Genomic DNA, 26,000 nt, shown 5'->3' with positions numbered 1-26,000 from the left:
GAGAAGTTCAGCCGTTTTTAAGATCTGTGATCGGTAAAAGAATACAACCTAATTAGATGAAAACTGTTTTCGGAAAAAGTGGCTAATCAGAAATTTTTAACGGTTTTGGAGAAATAATCCTTAAAAGTTTGACGACAGTTTTGTAATTCACATATTCTCTTTTAATTTTTAAAAATTTAGATTTTCTGTACAATTCTGAATAGAGAACAGTAGGCAATACTTTTTAAACGCCCAATCAAGAGTAATTTGTCTAGTATTATCTCTCGAATATTAACGATTTTTTATGTATAAAAATAAATTTTCAAATCAAAATTTATGTTATTCACTGCATGAAAATTTGTATTTATTGTGAGAGCATAACACATTTCTTTGCTAAATTGGGTTCTAATTACGAAACTCATTCAGGTATTGAAATAGGATTGTTTTCATAATTAACCAATTTGTTATATAAAAATAATTATACAAAACAGGCTATTTGAAAATGAAAACATTAAATGTAATGAGTACGAAACGTTTTCAAAGTCACTTATTACTATTGTATTTGTAATTAATTAACTTTCTCTAGATAAAGCTGTTAATTTTTTAGAAATTTGCTTGGTTTCGCCATTTTTAAAAAATTGAATTGAAAAATCCAAATTTGCAACAAAAACTATCCCAAACAAATAATCAAGGTATTAAATATAGGAATATCCTGCTTATACTTTTTGTTCAAATTAGTGGTAAATGAAAAAAAAATATTAATTTTTATAGCCACTTTATCTCATTTTTAAATGTTTTATCACCTCATTTCGAATGTTTTTTTCAGGTTCTGGTAAATATGATTTTAATATATTTATTAGTCTTATTTTCGTTTAAATTGCGAGCAGACAAAATTTAAAAACTCAATAGAAATCAGTACATACTTTTTTACTACTAGGTACTACTCTACTTTTTGTGCTCAGTCGTTTTGCTGCTATGACTAAAGCCAAAATGCTCCAAATATATTCTAATAATTGCTCCCGCTTTATTTCTGATTGTATATAATAGTTAAAGTTTGATAATAAATAATGCTAGTCTGAATCAATTTAGAAAAAACTCTAATCGCATTTAGCCTTATTTATTAATATTTTTTAAAATGTTACTGGTCAGATTCAAATTTTGTTTCCTCTGTTTTTTTAGACATTGCCTTGTACTAAAGAAAAACGTATTAAATTTTTATATATTTCTGTCGTTCTTACCTGTGTGTTTTCTTGATAATGAGGAGGTTTAGCGTTGACGGCTACCAGCGACATTATCAAAATAGCAAAGAAAACCCGCGAGATGACTTGAGGAAATTCGTATTGCATGTTTAGGCTGAAAAAAAAATTAACTTAGATAGAAGTAATAACAGTTCCTAGTCCTAATGATAACTGCTTATAAATGGTGTCATAAAGTCGCAAAATTGCGCTATGAAAGAAATGTTTGCTCGGAGTAGATGAAAAAGGTTTTATTACGGTCGCTGTTAACGCTCTTGTGATAGGGACAAAATAATTACTTTGTTACAAACTTGGTAAATTTGCTAGTATGGAATCATCTTGCCTTAAAGCTATTGCATATAATAAAATGCAAAGTAGGTAATATAAATATTTTTGAGGGTTACACGATTACATAATTCAAACTATCAGTCCATCAATCAATAAAACTCGGATGGACAGTGTCCATTAAACGGACTTTATGCTTAACTTTACGGCCCTATAAAATACTACAAATAGTTAAAGTGGTCGTGATATACGAATAACATTTATTTAATACGGGAAAAGGGCAATATAATTTTTTAAATACTTAATATGACCATCCGAGTATGAAAATGGGTGCAGATATGCATGGAGAATATGCACTGCCAGGAAATTGTAAAGTCAGTATTTTTAAAGAAAGTATAGGATAATGAAGCTGTTTTCATAAGAAACATTGTTTTCGTTTTTCATTTCATTGCTTCCGGAGTTTGTGCAATTAGAAATTTAACAAGCTAATAATTAAATAGAAGTGTCGTATAGTAAAATAGAATTTCAGGAAATAAATTTCTAAATTAAAATCATCAAGATCACCGTGAAGATTCGAAGGATAATCCAGCAATATCCAATCATGTAAACCCTCCAGCGTATTTTATGAGTACAATTTGAAGAAAACTATGACAGGAACTATCGGAGTTGTAATTGATACTTAAGGAGAATGAACAAATTCACCTTAGCCTTAACAAACTAACATTACATTTTCATTTAAAGTACGTTATTAAACTGAAAACCTCGAACTTTTCAGGTCAAATTTCCGCAGAAAATGTCTGTGTCACAGCATTTCATATCATTTTTGTATAGATAAGACATTTTCATTAAATTGCGGTATGAAAGATTTATATTAAAGTTGTTAACTTTATTTCTAACATGACACATTCCCGACGGTTTTAGATAAAACCACGTGAAAAATGGACAATTTCTTCCCGGCTTTATATTATTTTCTAAGTGAAAAATAGCCCGTTTATTAAAATTTATCCGCAGTTACCCAGATAGACTGGAACGAATGATAACAAGCGATACACGTTTACAAAAAAAACCAATTTATCATTATGATTACGTTAGATTGACGGGGAATAAAATATGTCTGTAAATAATTATCTACAGAATAATTCGACTTGAAACTTTTTGCATCTTAATTAGGTAAGTTCTATATGGTTTAGGCGAATTCATGTTTTGTTGAGTCTAAGTAAAAATATAATCAAATTATTTTATGAACGTTGAACCACATATCTGTTCTGTAATTTTCATCAATCTAATTTACTTCGATTGCATTTTTAAACTACAGTTTTTTATTTAAATCTATTTCATGCTACTGATGCGTTACTCTTACTTTGGAGGGCACACAATTATTTTATCATTGTCTTCATTACACAACTTTCTAGCTAAAGTACTATAATTAAACTTCATCTTGTACAACTGAGAGCACTTCTCAGTTTCACCGCTTTTGCCCTAATGTAATAAATATTGATAAAGGAGACAATGGACTTTCAACCTGTGAATAAAGTCTAGTGTTTCTTAAAACAAATTAAAGTTAAATTTATTATTTTTTACAACGAGCCTGATAATACTGGGGGAATTATTCGAAAACTAAATGTGATTGTGCGTCCGTTCTGTTTATTGGTTGATCGATCTTCATTCGCGCTTGTACAGGATTGTAAATTGTCCTTGTTTCCTTATTTAATTTTCAATTAGCAGACCGAGTGACCCAAAATCAGCCGTTGACCACATCATTCATTAGCACCCGTAAACAAAATCAAATTACAATCTGACCCTTTCTAATTATTTCAAATTAGGAACGTGAATTTGAAACCTTTTCATGGAATTTGCTGCTCATTCATTTGTAGAGTCCCTTGCCCATGAACTTCTGTCCGTAATTATGCCTAGGATGTAATGTAAGTAATTAGCACAGATTACTACATGATGCTAAATGCATACAATTATTCCCTCTAATTTCATGCTAAGTATATCATATTCGCTTTTTTCTAGCTATTTATTGGTGACTTTTTCTTTTGTAATTGTTTTTTAACTGTTCGTAACTGGAGTTAGCTGATTATTTTTTAAATACAGTTGTTTCCAGAGTTTGGGATACTGAAAGAAAAATGCGGGATTTGCAAATTTACAAAAAATCAGCAAATAATTGAATGTCGATTAAACGAAATTGTAAATGTGCTGAAACCTGCGGTTCATTGCTGTGAAACTTTCCGGTCGCTATTTTGGTCCCTTTTGAAGTTTAGAATTTTTTTCTGGAGGTTTGCCATTCACAAAAATTGCGTTATTCAGCCAAAAAGTTACGGGTTTCTGAGAAATTTACAAATCGTTAAATTTCAATGAAACTTTCTCAGTTTGTTCTAAATTACTCCAGTGGCCACTTAAGTGATTTTTGGGGCTGTTGTTTTTTCTGGAATTTTCAAAGTTAATAATTTAAATAAGCCTAGAGTTTCGCAGGCTTTTGACACTTGAAAATAGTTCGATTTCAATCAAGCTCTCTAATTCCCCGAGAAAACTTTATAGTTCTTTTTAGGCGAGCGTTTGGATATTAGGATAATTTTTTCCAGAATCTTTCTATATTCAAATTCAAGCTTATTTTCTTATTTTATAGTTAAATCTTTTAAAGGAAGCCTAGAAAGGTCAGATCGATTATTGCGGGTTCCACGCGGGAAAAAATGTGGACACAATTTGAGTGTGTTTTAAGGACTTGAATATAATTTTTAGACATTTTGTTACATTTAACAAAATTTTGTGAGTTTCATCTAGTCTTTGTTTGTGTTCAATTAGTTGAAAAGTTCAAAGTCTGTATGACTTGAGTGGATTTTTAAGTATTTTTTAAACAGTTTGGCGATTCTTCGATTCCGTCTTCTGGAAAGGTAATCAGTAGTTGATTTTCAATTATACTTTGTCAGTCTAATTTTTAGTAGTTCAGCTTATTGTAGAATAACTTTCAAGCTACTGTTTAAGTGCGTTTTGAAGCAAAAAAATTTCTATTAGTTTTTGCAACATGCAATGGTTTTATTATTTAGCCTAAAACGACCAAGTTTTAAAAAAAATGGCAATGGGTGGATTCCAATGAAACTCTCTCAGTTTGTTTTGAAGTATTCCGGCTAAATTAACGAAAAATTTCAAGTTGTCACTTTAATGCTCTTTTGGAGTTTGGAACCGTAATTTTTTTGGAGTTTTGAGATATTTAAATATGAATTAAAATTCTGTCAGTTGCGCCTGTATTATTTTCGGTTTAATGAGGAAGAATTTGGTCGGTATTTGAGTGTGTGTTAGAGTTTTTTTCCTTTGTTTTTGAGATTTTTAGATTCGATTTGGTCCTGCATTAGAAGACGAGAAGAATGTGAGCAGTTTTGCCTTCAGTATTTGCGTTTTTGAGACTCCCGCTCTGTGAGCGCGTTTTAAAATTTTTCTCATGAATAACTAAATAATTTATCAACTGTAAACTGATAATCATGGACATTTGCCCTCTCTCGGTTGGATCTATGATTTGGAAATCCTCACTTTTATGGTCCTGCTGAATTTCAAGTGAAAAACTTATTAAAGTGCCGAATATTTCAACTTTTCACTATATACACATACCGCATAAATCCATTATATGACCTATAAAGTGTGATTTTTTTCAGTAAGAGTGACATCGCGGCTATTTTGTATATTTCGAAACAATAAGCGAATGTGGGGTCGCCTTGAGTGAATGTTTTTTTGCCCCGAAACGAGTAATTATTTAAAATATTGGCCCCATAATGAGATTTTTGTTTTTTTGAAGACTTTCAACATAAGTACAGATTTCAGATCAATTTTAGGAATATTGGACATTTTACAGTTTCTTATATCTATCCGAAAATTGCTGGATGTAGCATATTTAATTGCTTGGTCGACTTTGCTGAAAAATAACTGAAAGGTTAAGCTTTTTATTTAAAATATATTTTCAACCATTAATTATACCGCTTAGTTTCATTTGACTGTGTATAACAAATATTTGGTTTACGCTAGTGCGCTGCATCAATCATTAAGTATGGTGCAAATATGCAATTTATTAAAATAGAGGTTTTATGCAGTTAATCTGCAATATAAATATCAAATATCTGGCTAGCAAAAACTAGTCGACGTGTGCAATTATTGAGGTTTTTTCCAAATAGTAACTATATTGAGCCATTTTCTTTATATGTAGTATGTAGTTATTTGCCTATAAGAATGGAAATCAGATATTCATAAATTAAATTCGAATACTTATGAATTAATATTTTGCACCTATAAATGCAATATTAGTTTTGCATGAGTTTTCGTTGACTTGATCGGAAATGATGGCAAAATTTTTCAATTAGATCATTTTAAAACCAAAGAAGATATACATATTTATGAAATAATTTGGATGATTTTAAAATTTTCCAAAATTGTGAAAAAGTAATGAACGTTATAGGCAAAATATATATTTTGATTATAAAACCCATTCAGTGCTTATTGAAAGTAAGGCTCTATAAATGTTTCAAAACCGAGCAATTTTATGCGAAAGGGCTGGAATTTTGGCTTCAGATGAAGGTTTGAGAAGCCACAATTCATATTCAAAAGTAGGTGTTCTCTTTGAATTCTCAGTCCAATTTGATAATTTTCAATTAAACCAGATTTTTTCCAAATCGCACACATTTAGCTCGAATGTTTTAGCATGTCATGTTCTGGATAAACCGGTTTTGATTGATAGCTTGATGTTAGAAATAATATAAAATAAATACTTAGATTCACACATATCTACAATCAACAAGATTTAAGATCGCAATATAAATGTTGAAATGTGATGCTCAGCTATTTTATGTTAGTTCAGGGACTCATAAGCATAAGGATTCATAGGCTCATAAGGATTCGAGGACTAGCCAAATGGCTATGAATAAGGTAAGGAATAACAAGATTATTTACCTTTATTGCGTGCACCAGATGCACTTTACATGCCAGCATTTTCCTCAAACCCTGCATATCGGTGAATTCAAAATGCGCCCTAAGACAATAATCGTGTTGAAAAATTCGGCTTTTTTCTGTTATTTTTTACTAATGGCTCCAGAAGGTAAATAGTAGATGTGTGTTCTGGGGAATGACGTAGTAAGTAACACATATTTGCATAAAGCTAATGGGTACAGGTGCCAAAGTAACAAAGCTGCATAATTTAAGAGTTTGCTTCTATATGATGCAGTAAGCAACCGAGCTTTGAGAGGGATTTTTTCCTTTTTTTGGTCTTACGGCAGTTTGGAATAATTACAAGATGTTTCAACTGCAATTTCAGTAAAAATAAAATGGTTTTTTTTTCGGCAAGATCAGAACTTTACTTGATAAATTTAGGAACTGGACTTATCTCATTGGCAAGAAGAAGAAGTAATTAACTTGTTTGACTGAGTTATTTTATTGAATTTATTATATCAGTTAGGACTATAATGGCAATTGCTACTGCTAACAACCGTTATTTGTCCACATTTCTACCAGTTGGTTTCAAGAGGGCGTATTAATGGTGTTAATGCGTCAATTATGAAATTGCCCGAGTCCAAATCCACAAGTGTGTAGCAATTTTCCGTTATTCCACCCCTAACTAATAGCTGTATTTTACCGATAACGAAAATTGCCAGAAACGAACAAAGCCGATTTTTTATGTGGTTCAACTCGATTATTTTTTTAATTTGAAGCGTTTATCTGTAAGTGATTGCTTGAATGAATGTAAACGACAGACAAATTAGTGCGAGTATTGACACCCCGATTATTACTGTGGGTGTTTCTTTTCATCGTTCAGGCAAATGCGATATTTTTTAATCAGAAATTTCTTTCAATGGCCCGGGATCAGTTGGCAAAAATGTTTTCCGTTTCATAGTTCTTATATATTTCCATTATAAGTTGGTTTTTGAGATATTCCTCTACATCGAACGAATCTGCAGATCAGTTTAAAAGCAGGAATTTAGAAAAACATTTGAAACTTGCATACTAAGTTTGGTTATTAACTTTTGTTAAAACGACAGAGAATAAAGTACAATTTGTTTTTCAACCACTTTAAGTGCTGCAAAGGTTATTGACTTTAAATAGTCGAATTCGATTGTAGTAGAAAATATCGATCGGTTTGGAATAGTGGGTACGTGTGAAAACAGATGCGTTCAAATCTATGAATCTTATAACTAGTGAGTTATTTTGAACGGTTTCGGATATATTTAGAGGCTTTTTGAATGGTACAATCTAGTATAAATTCTGAAAACTTTTGAAAATTATAGTAGTTCCTTTAAAAGGCTAAGCTTTGTAATTTTTGCCTAAAGTTTATTGAAAGATAAACCTTAACAGGCTCTAGCAAAAAAAAATGAGTTAATGAGGCTTAGCTATTTTCCCTGATTATATTTTGGAGATGTTGATTTTTACAGATGTTAAGGGCACCTTAATGTGCAAAGCACTACTTTAATCTCAAGTATTTTACTAGCAAAAAAAAACTTTTTCTAATTATTATTTTTAAATTGTGGGCCTTCGTTTGTACAACAAAGATTCTTGTTCGGCTCATTTTATTCCATATAATCGTTAGGACAAGGCTGATGTTCTTGATAGGCTTTTGTCACTTCACTCTCCAAACTTTTTTCAGAAGATACTCAAAATATGTGTAATATTGTCAGGAAAATTTGAATTTGTTGTGGATTTCGGTTTCAAGATATCAATTCTTTGAAACATTGAAATTGCGATACGGAAGAAAAAGCTTGTTTAGAACAAAATTTGGATTAGGGCAAGTATTATTAAATTGTTCTTGGAAGGGGTTAAGTGTTACGTATCGTTTCGGAGATATGACGATTTATGGAGTTTTTGATGCGCAAACCCTTGCTTAAGAAACATCCAAATATATTTGCTCCTAAAAAAAACAGTTCAAAGGTCGAACAGTACAGTCAGTTCAAAATGTTCTTCTATCGGGTGTGCTTTCATTTCACGGTTTATTTTTACACCACAGGTCTCTCTCTTCAACCAATATTTTCTATCAGAAGGACCTTATGAATCGAGTTATTTCTTCAGGCTTTTTTTCTCATCACTACTTTCCATTAACAAGTACTCTAAAATGTTGGACTAAGATGGAGCAAAGCGCTAACTGCTCCTAATGCTAATGTAAACAAATATTCTTTGCCACGTATTTCCCAAACAGTTCTTTCGATTAGGCTGATTTTCAGTCGATTTCGATTTAGAAATACCGCCGGACTAAGAAGGGCCGAAGCAATGTTCAACATCAATATTTTGTACCACAAGATACTATGTGAAGTAGAAGTGTTTCCAGTAAAAACACTTTTCTTTTTTTTTTCGTTTGACGTCTTCGAAATTAGCTAATTTCTTAAAATGTTAAACAAATACCAATAAGCGATAGTTAAAAATGTCCAAAATGCAAAACTCGTATATCGAGGAGAAAAGTATTTGTTGATGATTTACACCTTTTCATTGCAAAAACGCTAGGGAGAATAATATTCAAATTTGTTTTATGATTTCTTACTTACTATTTTCAACAACGTTCTTATAAACTTTATTTCATAACAAAATTAAAACTTGCTGAAGCAAAAAATCACAAAAGTTGTTCATTTGTGATTTTGTACAATACTCAAACTAATACTATACAGAGCAACTATTTCACACATTTCAAATAAAGGCTGCATCAGAAGCTGTAGTTGCCAATAAAAAGAATTTACCAAAAATGTAGGCGGAAAACGTTTTTCGTGTGGTTTAATTCAATTACTTTTTAATTAAAGATTATCTGCAAATAAATGGTTGAATGAATGTAAGCGACGGATAAATTAGTGTGAGCATTGACACCCCAGTTTTTTTCTCTGCTTTTCCTTTTTAAAGTGGATTGCTCGAATTTTACCGGTTTAATGCTTCATTTGTTGAAAGCGATGGTGAGTTGCAGTGCGAAAGTGAAAAACACGAGTTCAGCCAATTAATACATTGCTTTGAATAAACTCCCTATATGGAATTTACTGTTTACATATTTCCTCTGATGGATTTACAAATATTGTCCCCATTTTACTTCCATTGCTTGATTGGAGGCAATTGCTCGATAAGTACGTATTTGTACAGAAATTCCGGCAAAAAATCTACTGAAAGCCTAATACGTTTTTCCGTTAGACGAACATCAAGCCACTTCCAACTAAGCTGTTCTTTAGTAATCTTTACTCCATGGATAACATAAATCCAAGCAAACACTATTCCTTTCTCAGCAGGGCGAAAGTTTATTTCTCTGTAAATGGTTCAGTGTTTCCCTCCTCTCATTTTCGGAACATAAACATAAAACCCAATTTAAAAGCAATAGTCTTTTATTGTTTATAGGTGTAGGCTCTCTTTTGATATGGTAAAGTGCTTCAAATGGTTTAATCGATACGGAAAAGTGCTTCTTTATGAGAATACACTATTTTCTCTACTAACAAAGACTTTCCATAAAAGTATGATGGGGTAATTAACTTTAACGTTTATTGGGTTTTCATTAGAACCGTTCTAATTTCGGCCCCACCGCAGAGTTTTTAACTGTTGCAAAGTGCAAAAGTACAATTTACCTACATGTTAGCCGACACATTATTTTTATAGACATTTATCTATAATTTGCCTTGCCTTGTAGGTTTGGCTATACCGCCAATAATTAAATTTTAATTTTATATGCACGTATATTTGTTCCCTACTGGTCTTTGTTTTGCATTTAGAAATCTTCATTCCACTCATATTTTAATAATGGCGCTATTTTGAAAGGAATTAACATAGTTGTTTAAATGGACTAGTTATAGATTTCCCAATTAAACTTTGATAATGGAAAGGCTTCAGACCGCGTATGTTTGAAATTGAAAACTTGGAAAGAAAAATGGGCAAACTGGTGCATCCTTCAGACCACAATCCTTGGCTCAGTTGGAGCTTTCTGCGGTAATATGGAGCGAAATGTGTGCTTCGTGGAGTTGATATTTGTGTGATAATATAGTTTTTATTTCCATAGCCTACTACACATTTTCTATCTTCTTTTGAAGTTTTACGGCAACAAAAGGAGAAAAACATACAAACAGTTATATCATTAAATTCAGAAAAAAAAAATGATTTTAAAAGGCCCACAGCCAACTATGATTACCATTTAAAAAGACATAAGTTTACTTTTTATCTCGTAAATCAAGTTGACTATGACAACGGGTGCTAGTTTATTGAATTCAACGCAAGTTCTACCAAAGACAATTTTAACTTTTTTTCTATTTAAGCAGTTTACGAATTATATGATAATTAAAAAAGTGTTGATTTCTTGCCTTTTCAGGATATTTCAGGAACCAAGTCGTGTACCTAAATTTTGAAAACGGTAATGAATAGGCAATCGAATTCTGCCCAATTTTGTCCATTTAACGGATTCTCTATCTTTAAAAAAGTTACCCGTACAAAGATTCGAAAATAGCCACGCTGTATATGTAGTAGTAAATACATCATATCGTTTATAATGAATACGATGGGTAATAGAATTTTTAAAATACATTGATTAATAATAGCATTCCTAGAAGCGCAAATTTAAAATCCCTAAATCGAGATTGAATGACGATATTTATCCTGTGAGAAATAATGGAAAAATTCGAGTACATCTGGTAGCAACCAAAGATATTCAAGCTATTATAATATCCCCTCGTCAGTAACACAAGACGTATTATAGGCTTATAACTTATAATTGTTTTTTATTTGTTGCCTTATACTTACAATCACCTACCTATGGGCCATCTTACATGTTTGTGTTAAGTACGTATCAAGCGATATAGACATATGGTGTCCCACCGAAAAATGAAGCCATCACCGCAAACAAAAATATTTAAATTTTTGCCCTTACAAACAAAAAAAAATGTAGGAGCATTTATTTTTCTTTTACAAAACAAAACATAATCCTTCTTGAACAATTTTCGATGATTCCCCATCAGTTTTGAGCACAATTAATTTTTTAACATATTTTTTGTAATTTGTTTACAAGAGGCCTTTAGAATAAATACATATGTTCGTCTAGCTCTCTGTTAAATTATTTAGTTGAATGCTTTGCTTCCCTAATGACAAAGCATGGAGATTTAAATGTCCTTTTAGAAAATGTCCACATTGTTATTCTCTAATTAATGCCTGCTTTGCTAATTGCTCTATAAAACGTCGTTTTAATCTATCTATGTAGCATCGTTTTGCTAGAATCAGGCTAATTAGATGAGGACGCGGATCATGTTAACTAAAATTCAAATAACAGAGTGTTTTTAGACTTTATGCTGCTGGGGTCATATTAAGGCAATAACGTGCTTGTGCTTGAAACTAAATGAAATCGTGACTTTAGAATACCAAGTGACTCTCCTCTTGAAAACTATTCTGCAAGACAACATCCATTTAATTCGATAAATAACTGATTTAAACGCGTTAAAAATGTAAAAACTAATTCGTTAAAGTACCGTTAATTTTTCTTTGTAGTCAGTGTCGTTTCCCGAACAATTTAATGTAGAACACCGGAAAATTACGTATTTTCATTTCTGTTCTCTGATCTACTTAAGCCCTAAATTTATGCTAATCTAATTGAAAATTGTAGTTCTTTAAAATTTCATTTGTTCTCGCTCGTTTCGTAGAGAATTCAGACAGTAATTTAATGCTTTGAAAATAAATGTTTGCACCTGGAGTCGGATGGCATACGGATTCACTCAGTTTTTAAAACGTGCCTAATGAGATGTTTGTTGGGGATTTGTTTCGGCAAAACGGGTTAGCTTTTATTTTAAGTTTAATTATAAGCTAATTTATGCATTCAACATGTAAGAGGAGCAACAATTTTTTTATATTTTTCAATTTTGGCTTTATATTATTAAAAATATAATTATTTTATATTCATGAAATATCCCATTAATTACTTGTATCTATGAATAACGAAACGTTATCTAGAATAATTGCTTCTGAAATAAGTACAGTTTAACTAATATTGAAACTGAAAACATTAAAACTGTACAAAAAATTACGCCAAGCAGTAATTGTTTATTGGACCGAAAATTGGAAATCAGCAATGGGAGTATATGAAAGAAGTTTGAGGAATGTTTTAGAGAATGAAAGAGAAGAAGTTTTACTTAAGCTTTTAAATTTAACTTTTACATGCATATTACATTTTGTTTATCTCGTTTTAACGTTTTGTAAAATATAAAATATGACGGTGTTTTTATTATCCACAAAAATAACGCATAGAGCAATTAATATCTCATGAAAAGCATGTTGGCTAACTTATCAGCAGTTTTCATGAACGCGTTTGTCACCGCTTTAATTGGATGACAAATACGGCCATTTACAGTGTGCAGATATGACTATATATTTTCAAAAATGTTACTAATACGGTACTGGACTAATCTTAAAACTCGAAATTTTTTTAGGGGTTTGTAGCGCACTTTGTAAGGTTTTTTTGCACCTACGAAAAGATTAAAAATGATGCAAGGTTTATCATGTACTTGCTCAATTATGATTTGAAAGATTACATAAGCAATAAAATGTTAATGTATTATTCGCTTTCGCATCAGAATCCTCTAGATCCAATAAAGTATTTCTTCAAGACATTTTGTCGTTATGAATACCATAGTATTTCAAAGCCCTAAATATTTTAATAAGATGAGCACTTTTAAAGCTTCAGGAGTTTTCATGTTTTATGTATATTGCTTTTATCCGAAAAATCGGATTATTAGTGGGTGAACCGTGTTTAAGTTTTTAATTTTTTTGTGAGTTTAGTTACAGTTTAATAATATAATAAAATTAAGCTGCCTCAGTTCAATTTTGAATTTATCTATATAAACCAAACTTCTTTTTAAACACTTCCGTAATTTCCATTAATTAAAGCTATTAATGTTTGATCTCCTTGCTCTTGAGAATAAATTGGATTAGCTTTATTTATTCATTTGAGGCTAATTGGGAAGAAGTTGATAATGGTTACAGAATTAAGACCAGAGCATTTGTATTCCGTCCAGGTAAGTAAATTTTAATGATCGCCTGGATCTTTGCCAAGAATTTAGCGCTAGCTTTATGCTTTTCAAATTGTTATGCATATTCTCGCTTAAAATATTAAAGAACTGCTTTCGTAGGAACTAATTTGCGTTAGTTAGTTGGACAATTAACTACATTGAAAATACACTTTCTCACATCGAATCGTTAGAAATTTTTATTGCATTCTAGTCTTGTATTGCTCTGATATACATATACTTAAAGTATTTGCCATCGTCCACTTCCACTCCAAATTAAATCACTTTCAGTACACTTGCTTGTTAATCGAATAAAACTTAGAATGTATACAACTCGGAATCTATTAGCTTATATTGTAAACCCTAAACCTCGTTGAAAGCGACAAATTGCCACTTTAGGTTTTTAGGCTTATGGAAACGAGATGTTGAATGCGGGAATTTAACATTTAATAAATTTACATTCGGTTTTAGGATGAGAGTGAAATAGTTTGCAAATGGTTAAGAGTATAAGCAAATATGTTAATTTTTCAATTAGTATACAGGTGAATATAAATAAATTTTCAAAATCAGTTTGTCTGAAGCTGACGCGACTAAAAAACGCTTGCCCATCGGGAGATTGTCATTCTTAGGTAATCGTCTTAAATTCCTCATACTAGAAACCTTTCACATTTTTTATTTTATAATATATAACAGAAGAATGAGATTGTATTTTTCGCACTCTATATTAAGTTGCGTTAATATTATTCACTGCAGAGCGTATAGAACGAATCTTTTCAATTGAACAATTTTTAATTATCTACTAATTATTAATTAGTCGATGGTGTGAAGCACTTTAAAAATAATTAAATAGTCAAACTGAAAGTGTATATTTGAACTCTCTGATTGTTACAGTGTACATGTTGGTTTACTCCATATTTTTCATTGTCTGATTTAGATTATTTCCACTAAATAGTATATATAATTTTTTTTTGAAAAGTAGGTATTTTCCAGTCCCATTTATTCACATTTGCATTGTTGCATTTGAAAAAGAATAATATTATCTGCTCGGTCTATTTAAAAATTGATATATTATTTTATTTCCTTAATGGTACGAACTGTGTGTGGCCATGATTTGATTTTTTAGTTGCATTTAACTCTTTGTTTTTAATGTGTGAAACATTATCATACTGTTTGTACTTAAAAATCGGCGGTATATTTTGAGCTACTTAATTTTTCTGCTGTAAAATGGTACTTTGAAGAAGTGGGTTTTCTGAAAATCCTGCAGTCAAAATATTTTACATATGGGAGGTCTAAAGATGAAATAACAGCATTATTAGATTTTTTATTATTAATGAAAGTATATATATGTTTATATCATACTCTTACGCTTGTCTAAGCTTTTATTCAAGAACAATATTTGAAAATCCCATTTTGTTTACATTTGTTTTTGATTTATGAAATGAGTTTTATCTGATCATCTACCAATTAGCACACACTAAGTGGAGCTAACAAAATTAGATATTGTGGTCTTTGCGTTATCCTGCAAAGCAATAATTCAACAAGTCATTGAGAAATGGTTGGATCTCTAAACTACACGGGTTACCGGAATTTCTATTATTTAACTAAGGCACACAGTTAAGTTTAGGAGACCTAAACAATGCGAATCTACAGATCGCAAACAGAAACTTTTGAGTTAGTGGGAAGTTCAGTTTTAGTAAAGACGAATATTCACATAATCAACTTGCTAATTCATTCTTGACCGGATATCGTAATTTAATTAATTTAATTGTGTGAAAATCGCATAAACACTCTCCTAAGTACACAAATTAAAGAATGTTTTCATTCATTATCCTTAATGTAAAAAACTTTACAGACGATTTTGTACTGAACTCCCTGAACTCAGTTCTGGTAATGGAGGAAAAATTGCCATTATTTTTAAAGCTTAAGAAAGTTGTCCAAGTAGGATGATAGAGTAGACTAGAAAAGAAACTGTATCTAACTGGATGATAAATGATGTAATTATTGGAGGTTGCTGTACATGGTGGTCCATTATCCAGCAAAATAGTGGTTGTTCACGGTTGAGCACAATTCAAGTTATTAACAGATCATTTATTCACTTAGAATATTTTTTGAAGGTTTTGCTTTCTATGGTTTTGTTATAAATGCAAATTTCTAATAAGTTTATATACTTAGAGCGTTATTGTTACCTTTTATTTTTATAACGTTGATTTATTTGTTGATTATGTTGATAAAAACCTGATTAGTTGTTTTTGGATGGAATTTATGCTTTTTTGTGCTAGATAACTAAGTATATCTACAAATCCGATTCTAAAATACTTTTAAGATAGTGAGATCGTTTAAGATCCTATTCTGGTAGTGAATTTAAGAGTTGAAGTTGAGCGTCTACTTGATCAACTATTGTCTGTGCGCATCAATTTTATTAATGAATAATAGCGATTGTGTACCTAATTATGTTCAAAAGTTTATTTTTTAATTTCAACTTGACTTGCTCAGATTACTTTGAGGAAAACGTATTGCAGTTATCAAGATTAACGGTAAACCGATTTCGATAATTTAGTACAGGTGCTTTAATCAGCTCCAAATTTTCCAGAATTGGATATGCAATGGAAATATTTAAATCGTTAATAAACAGATTTTGCAGGGTATGAGGCTCACATGTAATTGAACGTTTACGTAAATATTTTCTTGACGAAATTAAAAAGGAAACTTCACTCACTGTTAATTAAGGAATAAATTGAGTTTTCCCTTTTAATTCAAGTAGGTTGTCAATAGCATATGTATACCTACTTAGGCTTCAATGTTTCTAAAATTAATGCAGACCTATTTGACAATTTTAATTTCCATTAAATGAACCTTGAATTTAAATTAATGAATTCCATTCATCTGGTTCATTACAAACTATAATTTCAATTATTTGAGTAAATATTTAATGAAGATATAATAAATAAATAATTTGTACCATTTTGTGTTAGTTAATTTTTATAAAATTTTTGCTATCATCATATACTATTCAAGAATATAATTACAAAATTAAAAACGTTTTTAACAGCTAGCATTGCCTTGACGGTTAAAGATTATTGAAGAACTTGTGATGTGTTTTTTATTGGGTCGATTCTTCACTTTTGTCATATTTCTTACTTACTCACGACAACAAATCTTGGTTCCTCGTTTATTTCTAAAAAAGATCTCCTTCCCGCTGATTTATTGAAACTCAGCTATTATCATTGCCTGACGTATATTTTATTCAGTCCTAAGTAAATCAAACTTTAGCCGACATTTAATTTAATATCAATTCGTCAGTAACAGAAAAGACCTCACTTGACGTCCTCATTAACTGGCACTTAACTTATTAACGTTCGACTTACTCCTTATAATTTATTCATGCCAAGATAGCGGTTTCGTCTACTAAAACAATTATTTTCATCTGGTAATTTGAAACTTTCATAATTATTCCAGTGCTTTCGTTTTAATATAATTCTTGCTCTCGCACACATTAATTTTCCTTACACTATATTAACCGAGATACACGGATTATATCCCACTGAAATTGTATTATTTACATTCAGCCGAGCGCTTGCTTGGTCCTAGTTCAAAGTCAGTTTGGTATTCTTAATGTGCTGGAACTGGTTTATTCAGAAGCTCATGTAATTTTTCACTAAGTTTCCTTTTAGGCATGCAACTCATTCATGATACCATTCTACCCTTGCAAGCGTAGAATGTATATCTTAATGAAACTTTTTTATTAAAAAAATGAAAACTCAACCTTTTATGTAAGAAAAATGTTGACGTTAGTTTGAAATGAAAGAAACTGAAACTTCTAGTGAGAGCAAATTTGAAGATTGGAGATTTTAGAAGGTTCTAGAAGTCGGAAGTGGAATAATTTATGTTTAAAAAATTACCAAAAACTCAACATGTACACAATTAATCATTAGCAATAGCAACATGTTGAGAAATGTAAGTTATTTTTGCAAATTGCAGGACTTCCGCAAAGTTTTTGTCATTTTTTCACCGTAAACAAATCTCCCATATTTAAAAAAATGCTATTCAAAGATTCATGACAAAAAATTGAAGTCGGTAATAAACCAAATGCCTCCCTTCGTTAGCATGTTTTAATAAAGTGATTCGAAAAAGTTGCAAAATTATCATATTTCTCTTTGACCAGTTACTTGTAAGAGGCCTCGACAACTTGAGTCTTGAGATTTAAATTTACCGATTATCATATCTTCATAAAATTTCCTAAAATTGTTAAAGTATTAAAAAGTTCAGTCTCAAGGGAGATTATTGCATTATCCGTAACTTGCTTGGAACTTCAAGTTGATGTTCGTTGGAAGTTGACAAGGGAGTGTGTATTATGTATTCCGCAAAAGTGATTATCGAGGAAAGTTTTTTTTATATAAACAGCGGCTTTAAATTGTGGTATAAATTGACCGGATGAGATAAAAGTTGTAACATTTTTTAAATATATTTTTTTTTCTCTGATAGCATTTTTGCAGAAAGGCTTTTTAGCCTCACTCTTTAAAACTGTCTGTGTCTTGAAACGAATTGGTGCTAATGCTCACATTACTTGCTTCATTTCCTATTTTTAAGATAATTTTTATATTTAATTATTGATTTATGTATATTGAATTTCAGTAGAAATTGTGCCAAACCTAAAATCTATATTGTTCGATTTCTCGTATAAAGAGTTCTTGGAGAAACAGGCTATACTAATTCTGCACCTGTAAAAAACTGAAGTGGAGCACTAAATTTTAGTTACATTAGTTTGAATGAACATTTAGATGAACGCAAACTAATCGAATTAATGAAAGTATGATCAAAGCGCTTCAAGAATTATAGACATTAAGTAACAAAAGTGTTTTCATTAATAATTGGACAATTTAAAGCTCAAAATTAAAACTGCACCTCTTGGATTAGTTAATTGATTATCCCCAAGCACGTAATTTAATTGGCAAAAAAATAGCCTATTGCCCAAGTCATTGTCACCCGATTATTCACAATTAATTAGTTGATTGCATTCAGATGACAAAGCCATTTTTGATAAATCGAACTAGGAAAATATGATAAAAAATAGGCGATTTAATAGCAATAAATTCAAATAAAATACATGCTAGAAATTCAGGCGTTGCAACATCATTCGTATCAAATCCTGTCTAAATATTGTCAAAAATATTATACGTAATTAGTTTAACAGTTAAAGCAGTGATCATATGCAGGGTACCTCAATAATAAATGCGACCTTAGGTGTTGATTTCTTGTAGAAAAGTAAAGATTGATTGCGACCTGACTTTTTTCTAATACATTTTTACGCACTTTCCGTTTTATTAAATATCCTGTACCTATACACAATAAACGTTTAGAGCAGCTGAAATAGGTGCTCTCGTCTGATTTAGAACTCATTATCTTCTAGTTAATTAATCTAATTTTCCAAAATCTTTACATTTTCTGATGCTTTTTACGTTTTCATAATTCTTCCGTTTGGTCGCAACTCTTTTAATTAGGCTCTCGAGCTTTGAGTAAGTAAGCTTGTGTAATGGAATTTTTATGTAAATCAACATTAGAGATGAAATGCGTCCGAAGTCAAATTGCTATCGCTTTTTCCAAAGTATTGAGAACATTAATGCACGTAATAATAATTTCTAAAGTACTTCATAAATTCATTCTGTAGAAATAGCGGTAATCATCCCAATAAGTTGGAATTAATTGGACAAGAATAATACAAGAAAAACTGAAGAAAAACGGTAACAACAGTTTCGAGTTCTGGAAAATGTTTATCTTTAAATGCCTAATTGAAATATTGTGAATATAAAATTCATTCTGTATGTGCACCGCAAGAAAACGTTTTTGGTTTCTTTGAAGACTTGAAAACTATAATCAAGATCTACAATTAATCACATAAACTAATCCCTTTAATTAAATAATAAAATAAAGTGTTTCATTTTATAGATGAAAAAAAATTATTGACTTGAATGTTATAACATGAACACACAAAAATAGTGTAATTTTATTAACTAAAAAATTAGTAAGTTAAAGAATTTAAAATAAAAAAACGCAGGATTTCTGCTGTTCAGTCTCAGTTACCTTACGCTACTTCAGTATCACATTTTTGTTGACATATTTCTTAATTTTTAATAATGTTTTGCTTGCGTAATTTTCGTGTTAACAGGCATAAAATATTGATCAAAATGTTGACAGTGAGTCGACTACGAAAACTTGCTTCATTAACATACATTATAAACTTCTTATCTTATTAAATTGCAACTTAATAAGTTATTGATGCTGTTATGTCAGCGTTTTAATTACTACAAATCCAAGCAGCTGAATGTAGCAGCTACAAGTGAACTGAACAGACCTGTTGCGCTGTATAAATTATTTGCAACTTAAAATTTCATTTCAGGTAACTTAAAACGGGAATCTTAAAAAATTTAAATTGATAGTACAACATAAGTATACAGATGAACAGCAGAAGAACTATTTTGGAAAAATAAATGTTTACTTTTCTGCAAAAAAACCTTGGCCAGTTAAGTTGAATTGTGCAGTTTGGGATACTTCAGCCAATTTGTGATACAAATTGTAAATAAACTTACCAAAAAATTAGTTTCAACGCAAAACACAAAACTCTGGCACGAAGCGGTGACGATTTCCGGACTTCTTAGTTTTGGGGACAGAGTAGATGTTGCCGCTATGTAACAACACAGGAGTATGAAGGCATGAGAAATTCTGAATTCTGTTTTATAACGGAATCCGCCAATGACAGTTGCGCATTTTATGACGTTTCACTATCATCGGCCAATGGAAACACGGCAAAGTTTTTATCGTAACGTGTATTGTCGTGGGTTGAAAAAATTGCCCTTTATGACGTATTGTTGCTTCGATAAATGCTATTAGCAGGTATGAAGGAGTAACGTTAATGGTTTCAAGGAAAAGATTCGAAAGTAGATTATGAGTAATCTGTTTGGGAGTTAATGTGGCAGAGACAAAATGACCATCATATCTTACTAAGTTATGATAAAGTTTAAATTTTTTCCGCCGGTTTAACACAAATAGATTATTATCATTTTTTGTTGATTAATATTTTCCTTCCGTTTATATGAATTTTTCAGAAGCTGTTTTAAATTTCAACAGTACCAGTCTAAAGACTTGAAGTTTGTCCATTCATTTCAGCCAGTGCCGCTGTCTATTAATAAATAATGAAACTATTGCTTAATATAAGTTCCGGCATGAAATATGAAAAGATAATAATGATCAATTAGGTCAGCAAAGAATATTTTCCAGAAACGGTTACAGTTCCGAAGCGCTTTACATGTGGAGAGCAACATAATATTCTTAACTGGAAAGCATGTAAAATCAAGTAGCTCTTTTTATGTTCGTTTTGAGGTATCACTTACACGTGCTTTTAGTGGACGTGCTCGATAAAGTCGACACAAAGAAGCACAAAAGTGTGATTTATTATCTATGCATAAAAGACGGTGTGATACCGGCGATAAGAGATTTCGAGTGAACACAATTTCGATGGGTTCCATTTGGAAAACGTCCTCTGAACAAATCTCTTTTATACAAATTTAGAAGACAAAGTAATATTGAATTGAATTGAACCTAATTTTTGTCAAAAATGTGTACTCATTCTAATTTATAATAAATTGTTAATCCGATCAAGAAATGCTAGTAGGATTTAAATAATATGTTATTATTTTAAATGGAATGATTAAATGTAGGTCTAAGTTTTGATATTTTTTTATATTGTATATTAGTAGTGTTAAGCACTAATGAATGTTCATTCTTGAATGCACAATTCAATGACTTATTTAATTATGTTGCGGACATTAAGAAAAAGCTTCTGCGAAATGAGATTCCTTGCTTTTTCCATAGCTCAGTGGGAATCTTGCTAAATTTGAAGTTATTATATTTGTTTAAACGATTTTGTTTCCGTAGGCGTATGTTTAAGGTATACAATTTATATTAAAATCTATTGCTTTCTGTATAACTGTTTTGTTTATTTAGTTTCGTATATTTTTCAAAACAGTTTTTATAGCGGGTCTTTTATTAGCAATTTGGAAGTTTTCACAATATGAGCGAGTATTATCGTATCAGAACTGGATATTATTATATTCGTCTTACTAACGCAAGTTATTATAATTAGTGCTTATGGTTTAATTTAATTGAATGCATCTGATTTGTTTCTTTTTTTTTTCAGGACCCAAATAGGAACTGCTGCGGCCTACACAACTTAGTGCTGAGTGATCCACAAGTTACTTTTTATTATGGAATGTGTCTGAAAACGAATTAATTGAAATATACACACAATCAGCTAGTTTCATTCATCATATTAAAACTGTGTATTTTGACGTCGGACGAATGGACGAATTATTTTTGGAAATGCAAATTTTAAAACGAAAACACCGCATATCATATTAGATTTTTAGTTGTCACTTATTTGCAATTGCAATTTCCAGTTTCCTTCTAGCATCTTTTCATTTTTTTGTTTGCGCCATAATTGTGTTTGGTTAATTTTTCTCTTAGCATTTGTTTGCTGTAAATTGCATGCGTATGTGCTTTTTGTTTTAAGTTCCGTTATAAAATAACTCCTAGATTCACGTTTCAAGAGTGAATAATCGAAAATTTCGTGATATTCTCATTACTTTGAAAGGACATATTAAGGTTCCCAAACATGGAACGTGTCCGTCGTTAGCAATGATTTCATTCGGAATTTTTAGCACAAAATCATTTGTTGTTTAACTCTGCAAAAATAAAATGAAATTAGCGTTTATGCGACCTCAAGTAATTAATAAACCCTTGCTCTGCTTCTTAGAATCCACCTTTATAAAGGAGTATCTTATAGTAAAGCGTGTTTGAAGGCCTTATTTCCACTCAGTTATAATTCTTTAGAAAAAATGAGACAGTCCTTGAGCCTCTGAATAGACTCTCACTTGCTACTGCTTGCAATTATCTATTATTTACTATCTGGCAAAGAGCAATTTAATTGGAAATTACGGCTGCGAAAGCGCCAACTGTTGCATGCATCTCAAAATAATTCTTTTAGTTTGTAACGATCCCCAACAAAAGTCCAATTTCTTTAATGTAAATGCATTGTAATTGCTTCCTTTGATCGAGCGCCATGAGGAATTTTCAGATACAGTATTCTGTCGTATTGTTGATACCTATTTTTTGTTTCCTTGCATGGCGATTATAAATAACACCTAAAACTATCAAAGTAAGTTTCAGTCATTCTTTAGAATGGAAATACTTGGAATTTTTGTTGCATAACTGTAGTTTATTTCTTCGTGCAATTCTGTTGGGATTTGTGATTGCTTCATTCATTAAAAAATACCTTTATCTAAACAGTTCGGTAAAAATACACACAGTAAAAATGTTTAAATACTGTACTTACCTCATATGTTCCACAGTTTGAGTGGCATTATCCAATAGAACCTTATTATAATAACAATGTGGTTTAACATGGCAGGTGTAAGTCTGCTGAAGGCTGTCGGATGAGAGATTTCTGGATAAACTCGTTGTTTTCTATTCAGAGCAATGGCCGCGTTAATTTCATAAGCTATTTTCAACCATATTCTAAGTGCATTTCACATTTGGGCTAAAATCTACAATATGATGTTTTGCAATTTGGACATACATTAATTTATTAAAGAAACAATAACACTTTTTGGGAGGGATGAGAGGTTTCCGCATGTGCTAAAAAAGTTTTCAGAACAATAATTTTATATCAATGCTGATGGAAATAACAATTTTCTGTAAAAAGTTCAAAAAATAATAATTAAAAAGCTAAACAAATTGAGAAATATTAGAATATTTCCCCCCCATTTGCTTGAAACGCTTTTTCCTTTAAAGGACTTGACAAAACCCCACATTGTGGTTCATTTTGCATGCCCGTTTCTGTTTTTCAAAGCTGTGCTTTTTTAGTTTTATCTTTGAAACGTATTCAGAATTTCAGACTGGTTTCGATAACATTTTTCTCAAAAAAGTTAAGTAAGTACTTGAAGATAAATTGCGCAACGATTTATCAATTCATTGGATAAAAAGCTGTCTAAACTAGGGCTTGGAATAATCGAATAACTCGAATAATTCGAGTATTCGAGTATTCGAATATTCAAAAAGCGAATAATTATGTCTAGTCATAACTCGAATATTCGAATACTCGAATAATCGAATAATCGAATACTCGAATAATCGAATACTAGAATACTCGAAAATTCGAATACTCGAATACTCGATTATTCGAATATTCGTTAGATATTCGCGTATTCGAATAATTTTACTATTCGAATAAACCACTAAACGAGTGTTCGAATTTCAGATTTAAAAAAATTCCGACCACTAGTCTAAACATGAGTTTTGCTACTTTTGGTGCTTCGTCAGAAATCACTCAAGAATAAAATAGATTGCCATAATATAAAAAATGCGGTGAATCGGTTGTAATTTCATATTAGCAATTAAAACAAAACTGAACATCGAATGTATCAATAATATGATTTTTTGTTCAATTAATGTCCACAAAAGATTTTGTTTCTATGTTTCATATATGCCAGAACATCTCTTATTGACGCTAAACCATTTAGAACAAAATAACAATTTACTTTCACTTTCAGCCAAACATTCAATGTTAATGTCAATTAACTATGCTGGTATGCAGTTAAGCTGTTTAGTTAAACATTTCTAATCGAGCGATTAATTTTGTTACTGTGTAGGCTGTTTTTATTAATATCGAGAGCTAATAAAGTGGCTTTGGCGAAACCCCACAAATATCCTTCCGGGAATGAATAATCCACGAATTGGAAACTTTAATTGTAGCTTAGCGGTAAGCAATTAAACACATCTTTGTCGTGAAACGTGTTCACAAATATAATTTTTGTTCTACTTATGTAATAATACTAGTAAAACCAGTTACTAAATTACGATGTGAAAAATCGCTAATCACTTAAGCCATGCGATAAAGAAACTGGCGAAGTTATTTGATGTGTTTATCATTAACTTCCTATATATTGTTTGAACGGTGATCTGATAAACAATATCCGTCATTCGTGACAGCTTTATTAAAAAATAATTAGTTCTTCATTAACCGGGTTTTCAAAGATTGCTAACATTAGGGAATTAGAACGGTGAATGTGGCAGAAGATGACAATTTTCTAATGTATAAATATCTCAGAAGAATGTTGATGAACTTTGTAAAATAACGATTTCGGTGGAGCCAAAGAAGGTCATTAGCAAAATAATTACTGAAAAGGGGTCTCTGACAATGTAAGCGCTTTTAAAACAGTATGAATAAACATGGGAGACACTAAAATCAAAGACAAACAATGCGCAATTGCATGTAGGAGATCGTATATTTAATTGAAATTTTCTTAAATAGGTATTAAAGTTTCGCAAATGTTGGAGAATTTTTCAATGTACGATTTTCTCGACAAAAAAATAAAAATATGAGATCAATCATAATTTTCGAAAAACCGTTGAAAATTAAACAAAACGTATTAAACTTTTTGCAAATAGAGACAGAACTATTAAACATTTTCTAGCTGATAAAGGTAATTCATTCATGAATTTTAATAATCATAATCAAAAAATTAATGAAATGTTCAATTAAGGAAACTATTTAAATAAAGAAAGTTTACGCGTTGAAAGAAAAAATATAATAATCTCAACAAAAATTTAAATGAATTAAAAGTATCCGAAAGGTCTTAATTAACACCACGTAATAGTAGGCAAAACCCCACATTTTTACAGGGTTATAAATAGTCATAAACTAAATATTAATTTTCGACCAATAGATAATGACATAAATTGACTTCTGTACTTTACCTATATACATATTCTTACAAACATACACATTCTGTAGAAAAAACTCTTTCAAATCTTTAAAATCACCTAATAAGAAGCACAACTGCCTATATTAAAAAATAGACTAAAAAACATCAAAATTTCTGAAAAGAAGTTTGAATGTTTTTTAGTCTAGTCGCTAACGTACCTGTGAATAAAACTTTAAGTATCATCGAACAAAAATTTGAAAATGCCGTCAATCTTAAGGAACGCACACAATTAAGCACACTATTATTAAACTTTATCGATATGTGAAAAATCAACTTATTTTCAGTTTAAAAATTTTTATTAAAAAAAAATGGATGGGTCATGGGATTCACCTTTATAACCCTTTTTTCAGTAAAATATGTATGGAACATTTGGAAATAACTTAAATGAATAAAGTGGACGTGATGTACGTATAATGTTAAGGGACAAAACTTGATTCATTTTATTATATTTTAATAATCAAAAACCAATAATTATAGTTACTAATGGAAGCAACCAAATTTCTCTTCACCATATACTAATTAAGAAAATTTCGGGGATACGGTATACCAAGTTACGAATATGAAAAATCCACTCTTACAAAGAGATATTTAAATTTTGAATTAAAACACCCGATAATGGCGAAATCAGACATTGTGCGAAATTGAAAATTTACAATTAAAACAAAATGAAAATAAACTTATATTTTTTGGTCCATTTATTCCAGGGCTTTCAGATA

The 26,000-nt window shown here is 30.7% G+C and overlaps 1 protein-coding gene across 1 annotated transcript in view; it reads right to left on the bottom strand.

Moving 5' to 3' along the window:
• The window catches only part of LOC109537851 (allatostatin), a 35,160-nt gene that overhangs the window by 1,489 nt on the left and 7,671 nt on the right, over positions 1–26,000 (bottom strand). Inside the window, exon 2 of the mRNA XM_019904779.2 lies at positions 1,218–1,332. Coding sequence (XP_019760338.2) covers positions 1,218–1,325 — 108 coding nt within the window. The 5' untranslated portion in view covers positions 1,326–1,332. The remainder of the gene's footprint in view (positions 1–1,217; positions 1,333–26,000) is intronic.

This window comes from Dendroctonus ponderosae, unplaced genomic scaffold (genome assembly GCF_020466585.1).
Source record: "Dendroctonus ponderosae isolate FM_Combo_2020 unplaced genomic scaffold, Dpon_F_20191213v2 Dpon_F_20191213_2, whole genome shotgun sequence".
Lineage (NCBI taxonomy): Eukaryota > Metazoa > Arthropoda > Insecta > Coleoptera > Curculionidae > Dendroctonus > Dendroctonus ponderosae.
The sequence above is the reverse complement of the archived record's forward strand: the minus strand, read 5'-3'. Positions and strand labels throughout refer to the sequence as shown.